The 6,876-nt window shown below is 40.4% G+C and overlaps 1 protein-coding gene across 1 annotated transcript in view; it reads left to right on the top strand.

Annotated features, from left to right (window-relative positions):
• LOC109302323 (interferon-induced GTP-binding protein Mx1-like) overlaps positions 1-6,876 on the top strand; it is a 40,164-nt gene that overhangs the window by 25,875 nt on the left and 7,413 nt on the right. Inside the window, 5 exon segments of the mRNA XM_019523883.1 lie at positions 543-668; positions 670-686; positions 2,172-2,370; positions 5,292-5,370; positions 5,896-6,129. Of these exon segments, the coding sequence (XP_019379428.1) occupies positions 543-668; positions 670-686; positions 2,172-2,370; positions 5,292-5,370; positions 5,896-6,129 (655 nt within the window).

The following is a 6,876-nucleotide window of genomic DNA, read 5'->3' as shown; positions in this document are numbered from 1 at the left end:
TCTCCATATGTTCCAGATCTGACCCTAATTGACCTCCCAGGGATTGCAAGAGTTCCAGGCTGGGAAGCTGATAAGTTATAGCAGTACACTTTAATATGACTTGATCCCTAAGTATGAAGTTTTGCCAAAGGCACATAACCAAAACATATTTACTCTCCCAAAAATAGTTAAGTTATAAAAAAAAAAAAAAGCAACAACAATATGATTATAATGGAGGAAGTGCCAGTAATAGGAAAGATAATTGTATGTTGTATATGAAGCAAATTGAGGGGAAAAAGCCTTGCATGCATAGCTATAAGTATGCCTGGAAATCCCTTTGTTCTCCCCAAGAATTGTGAGGGAGTACAGAATTGGGAAAAAAGGGCACATGAAAACTTGTATAATGTCTTTCCCAAGTATACAGTTGGTCCAAAAAAAATTACCATCAAAACAAACATTACCACTTCCCTAAGTTTCCATACATAATTACAATTGTGTGACCACAAATCTCAACTATACCATGCACCTCATTCCTTGCCAAGTAATCAACTTTTATGACTTAATTTCATTCCATTACAGATCATAAAACGTATTAAAACATATATTACTAAACAAGAAACCATAAATTTGGTGGTGGTATCCAGTAACATAGATATTGTAACTACAGAGGCCCTAAAAATGGCTAATGAGGGGGGAGAGAACTCCAGGTAAGTAAAGATATGCCCATTTGCAAAGAAAATGGGGTGGGGTTGGGTTATGAAAAAAGTCATTATTAAAAGAATGGTTGGTAATAAACCCTGAGGAGACCAACTGTTTTCTTTTGTACTCCACACCTATGTTGCTAAAAGAGAAAAAATGTACATTAGAATCTACAGTGGATAAGTAGCAGAGGAGACGGCCCTGTGCTTTGGCTATGGACATATTTGAAATTCATACAAAATCTCATTTATTTTTTGTTTCAGATAAAAATGTCAGATGCTCTAGGCACAAATCCTTAAGGGACTACCAAAAAAAAAAAAACCCCACAGCATTTTTAATCCTTTCTCTTGTGTGAAATGAAGTAGTATAACTAGATGAGAACCAGTGGTGCACTAGCCCCAGGTGCTGATTTAGAGGTGGCACCAGAATTGTGGCCCCTGGTGAGTGCACATGGTAGCAGCAGCAAGGGGTATGTGAGAAGCCTGCACCATGGCAGCAGCGGGCAGGGTATGGGGAGTCAGCACTGTGGCAGCAACAGCTGGAGGCTTTGAGTTTCTGGAGCCAGTAAGGTCCTCAGGCTCTTAGCGCACTGCTGCCCTGCTCTCTGTCATTTCTAATTATATGTTTACTAAAATGTTGGGAGTTATGCCTCTTCTATGTTCCTGAAAATGTCTATTCTAAAACTTTCTGATTTGTGAATCATATAAAATTAGGGTTGGGATCTCAGGAGGTCATCTAGTCCATCACTTTGCTCAAAGCACGACCATCCCCAAATAGATCATCCCAGCTAAGGCTTTGTCTAGCCAGGCCTTAAAAACCTCCAAAGATGGAAAGTCTATCACCTCTCTGGGTAACCTGCTCCAGTGTTTTACTACCCTCCTAGTGAGAAAGTTTCTCCTTATATCTAACCTCAACTTCCCTTGCTGCAACTTGAGACAGTTGCTCCTTGTTCTGTTATCTGCCCCCACTGAGAACAGTCCATCTCCATCCTCTTTGGAACCACCCTTTGACATGCAATCCACTGCTGTTTGGATTAGGTTTCGGGTCGCATCTGCATCCAGCCCCTCTGGCTTGCCCACATGCACAACCATCCCAAATGTGAATTCTCAGTGAGTACTCTTCCTCCACTGACCAGACATTGTACCTCTCCAGTGTGAATGGCTGTAGTTTTTGATACCTAATCAGTAATTACCTGATTGGCTAAATATAAAAATGCAATTACATCAAATATCAGGGTTCATACAAACATAAAAAATAAGACTAAACACAGTTTAAAATTAGCTACAAACAGAGACCTAACACTGTATTAATAAAACTAATTGAGGAAAACATCTACACATGAGATTCCATGAAAACTTCAAAGTATTCCTACTTTTGGGATGGGTTCATGACAATCACCTTATCCTTAATTATGAAACCAAAGGTGGTGCTTCCTTCAAAAAAGAAAAGTGCATCAGCTCTCTGCATATAACAATTCTCTTGTTGCTTCTCAGGAGTTCTGACCAAACCAGATTTGGTGGACAAAGGAACAGAAAGAACTGTCATTGACATAGTCCAAAATTTAAGTGTTCCTCTAAGGAAGGGTTATATGATTGTAAAAAGTCATGGACAACAAGCCATCAATGACAAGTTGACCCTGGCTTCTGCAATTACAAGAGAGAGAGAATTCTTTGAAGAGCATGAATTTTTTAGGTTGGTTTTTAAAATCAATTCACACTGATCAACTTACAGAGTTTTCCCTATTAATTGTTGAGAGGGAAAAAAGTAAAGTAAATGTGATCAGCACAATTTTTTTCAGTAGTTAAGCCTAGGTTACATAGGGATTGGGTACAGACAAGAAGGTTATCTGTGTGCTTACTCTCCAGCTGAAACAGGTAGATCTTATTTAAACACTGGATGAAACTGGTTGGTATTTCACTAGCAGTAAAATACTGCTTCTTGGGGAGAGGTACAAGAAAAGAAACTATGACTCAGACCATGGACAGATACCACATTTGTGTCAGGAAATATGTCCATTTCCTGGCACAAAAAGTGAGTTTATGGGTGTTCAAGCAATTTATGGCAGAAAAAGCAAAGTAATTCCACTACAAATGGTTAGCTATTTATTTCAACCAGCAACCTCTCTCAAGAGAGATGTTTTTAGGACCATGTGTAATATCTGTATGCTTACACTGGGTGGTATAAAGTCTCTAGGACCCTTAGACTCCTACAGTCCCCCATTCGCCCTACCCTCTCAAAATGGGAGGGAGAGGTAGGCAGCTCAGTGGCGAGAGGAAAGGAGACTGGACAGTCACCTCACTGGGGTCACTTGACCCCAGTTGTCTTTTCCTGCCTGGTGCAGGGGGACTGCACCTGATTATCTACAAGGTCCCTTCCAGCCCGACAATCTATGAATCTATGAACTGTTGAAGAACCCTACTTGGGTTCCCACTTGAACAGTCCCAGGACATTTTTGGGACTGTTCAAGTAGCATTGCCAGTTCCTGCCACTCCCTGTACAATTCCAGAAAGTCCCAGGATTGTATGAGATGCAGCAGGAATTCCCTCACCCTAAGTCTCCCCTCCCTGACCTTCTGCCAGTCAGCAGATGGAGCAGACAGGCATAAGTTTGGGGAGCAGGATTTTTCACTTTGGTCCTCTAAACAGCTATATAATCACTCTCAGCTCCTGCAGAAAGGAGATCCACAACTGAGTAAGCCTATATTTATGAGGAGAGGCTGAAGAAACTGGGGGGGAAGAGAAGACTGAGGGGGGATTTAATAGCAGCCTTCACCTACTTGAAGTGGGGCTCAGAAGAGGATGGAGCTGAACTCTGCTCACTGGTGGCAGATGACAAAACAAGGAACAGTGGTCTCAAGTTGCAGCAAGGGAAATTTAGGTTGGATATTAGGAAAAGCTTTCTCACTAGGAGGTTAGAAAAGTAGGTTGCCCAGAGAAGTGGTGGAATCTCCATCTTTAGAGGTTTTTAACACCTGTGTAGACAAAACCCTGGCTGGGATGATCTAGTTGGCAATGGTCCTGCTTTGATCAGGGAGTTGGACTAGATGACCTTCTGAGGTCCCTTCCAACCCTCATTTTCTATGATTCTGCAATTCTATACCACCTCTGTGAGGAGGGTAGAAGTACTGCCAAGAAACAAAACCTGCTCACTTGCACCCACTTCATACATAAGAGTGCAAATATTACCCGAGATCTAACTAGCCCAGTATCTTCTCTGAGGGGTAAATACTAGCTACTTTAGATCATTCATGTCAAACTCATCCAACCAAAACTCATTCCAGCTCCACAGCCACTCCCATAGGCCAGATGACATGACTTTGTACTCCAGATCCAGCCTGCAAGGTTCTCCATGAGGCAGAAAATTTGGTGGCAGGATGAGCAACAACAGCATTTTTTGCCACAGATCTCATGGGAAGCCCTGTAGGAATATTGTTATGGCTTCATAGGTCAGATCTGACCCATAGGCTGGGTCTTTGATACCCTGCTTTAAAAGAAAAATATAAGAAACAAGGTAGAATGAGTCATACCTGTCATACTCTCCCATTCACTGTAAGTAGTTTGTATCCCTAATTGTTGTGTTTAATAGCCCCGGTGGACCTGTCCTTTGTATATTTGTCTAATTCCTTTTTTGAAATTGGCTATACTTTTGGCCTCCACAAATTAATTATGCTAAAAGGGTACTTCCTTTTGTTTGGTTTGAGCGCACTTCCTGATAATGTCATCAGGTGCTCTACAGTTCCTGTGGAAATAATAAACTGGGAACTGTCATTTACATCTTTTATTATTTCAAAGATCTCTCTCATATTCCTGTCTTAGTCATCTCTTTTTCCAAGCTGAACAGTCCCAGTCTGTCCAGTCTCTCCTCATATGGAAGCCATTCTGTACCCTACATCTTCTTCATTGCCCATATCTGTACCTCTTCTCTAAAAAGAATCAGGTCAATGCACAGTGGCAGTCAAAAGGCAGAACACAAGGTTAAGAATCATTAGAAAAGAAACTGAAAACAACATAGAAAACATCATTGTGCCATTCCTGGTACACCTACCTACTGAATACTGCCCGCTGTTTGAACTGATTCTTTTTAGAGAACACTTCACAATGGTTAGGTCTCTCCAGCCTGCAGAAGAAATGACTAAGGGGGCATATTTGACAAGTCTATAAAATCGTGAATAATGCAGACATACAAAAAAACTAGAACTCTTGGTTCCAAAATGATACCTTTTATTAGACCAACTGGGAAATCACAAGAAAATTGTCCTTCTCTGCATGCTTTTAGGTTCAAAGTCCCTTCATAAGGCTCTGGGAAAAGTACAGATGGTACAAGGTGGCAAAAAGTCCCCATAGGTAGGAAATAAACTTCATTTTTGCACAGAGGGAGGTGAAGATGGAAGGCTGTCTATCTGGGTCCATGAGAGCTGTGCTGAGTAGCTCTTTGATGTGTAGATCAGGTAGAGTTCCTTCCCTGGAGGTTTCAGATGGTGTTAACCAGGTCTTCAGTAGGTTCATCATAGTAATTTATAAATTCATATGAAATTCTTTGGGATAAAGTAAGCTCTTATGTATACTGCAAGTATAAAAAGGTATTATTTTATTGTATTCTTTAATCTCTTTCAGCATTCTTCTGGAAGAAAAAAAGGCTGCTATCCCTCTCTTGGCAGAAAGACTTACACAGGAACTGATGGATCACATTAATGTAAGCTATCAAATTAGAGCTACTGGTTCTTTGGAAAGGTATTTGATAAGGCACAAAATGAGAGAATGTTTTTTTAGCTCCTTTGCCAGGGTATTTATTTTGTTGGACAGACCTTTCTGAAACCTTAACTAGCTTCTAGAAAATTGAACATAATGGGAACTTTTTCTCCGAAAAATATGTATTTTATAACTAGTGATTAGGGATAAAGCAATTTACATGCATTTGTTACATATGGTCAAACAAAAAGGAAAATTATTTTTTATTTAATTATTTAACAGTGGGCTATTAGTGACTGTCTGAATGTACCTCTATGCCAATACCTAGGTGGATAAAAAAAATGATTGATACTTAACGAAAGGTTCCATGGACTCTTACCGTGGGTTAAAGTTTAAAAAAAAGCAAAAGAAAACTTAGCCTCACTTTGTTAATACACAATGACAATGTATATTGTGAACTAGTCAATGAGCTGTTTTTGTTTCTTTCTTTTTTTTCAAGTCTTTCCTTTTTATTTTTCCTTACCTTCAGAAATCCCTGCCAAATTTAGAAAAGCAAATACAGCACAAACTCCAGGTTGCAAGCAGCAAGTTACAAAAGTGTGGCCTAGGCATACCAGAGACAGCTGAAGGGAAGATGCTCATTCTAGTAGAGGGAAGTATAAATGTGGATTTAGTAACACATTTGAATAAAAGGCCAATTAGCCTTTGGAATCAAGAGTATATTAGATGTTCAACTCTTTGTAGACTGTGTGGTCATGAAACCACCAAATAACTATACGCATATCCACATGTGTTTTTGTTAATTTTAGAAAATTAAACTATGTAACGTTATTATTAATTCTCATCTTTAGCAACCCAGGATGCAAAATGAACCCGGTTAAAAAAAAAGACACTTTTTTTTCTGTCGTGCAATTATCGGCTGTCATAATCGAAGGGGAGCATCCAAGCTATCAGTGTCCTGAAGCATGCCCTGGATTATAGAGTATCCTGCGTTAAGAAAAAATACGGTGGGCATCAAAGCTAAATAGAAGGTTCACCCAATTAAGATCCAGCTCTACAAAGTTATATCCCACAACAATATTTTGCCCTGAATAGCAGTAATTTTTAGAAGTAACATTGTTTGCCATCTGTACTTTAACCAAACCAGGTAGTCCTGGAATTAATATACAAAGCCACTCCTCAGACAATGAGACGGTCAGGATTGGGGTTATACACTAAAACAGGGCTGACCAACATGTAGCACTGGATAGCCTTTTTGGGTGGTATGAAGGGCGCTCACCAAGGGCGTCCGGGACTGCCTGCTTGCCAAAAAGGCGGCGTACGCCCGGTGGAAGGGGGGTGAAATCTCCAAAGAGGAGTATACCTCCTCAGCTCGGGCCTGTAGGCGAGCTGTTAGGAAGGCCAAGGCGGACATGGAGCTCGGACTAGCGTCCAAGATTAAGGATAACAAAAAGTCCTTTTTCAAATATATTGGGAGGATGAAGAAGGTGCCGGGTAATGTGGGACCCCT

This window comes from Gavialis gangeticus, unplaced genomic scaffold (genome assembly GCF_001723915.1).
Source record: "Gavialis gangeticus isolate Ggan-Ray unplaced genomic scaffold, GavGan_comp1, whole genome shotgun sequence".
NCBI lineage: Eukaryota > Metazoa > Chordata > Crocodylia > Gavialidae > Gavialis > Gavialis gangeticus.
The sequence above is the reverse complement of the archived record's forward strand: the minus strand, read 5'-3'. Positions and strand labels throughout refer to the sequence as shown.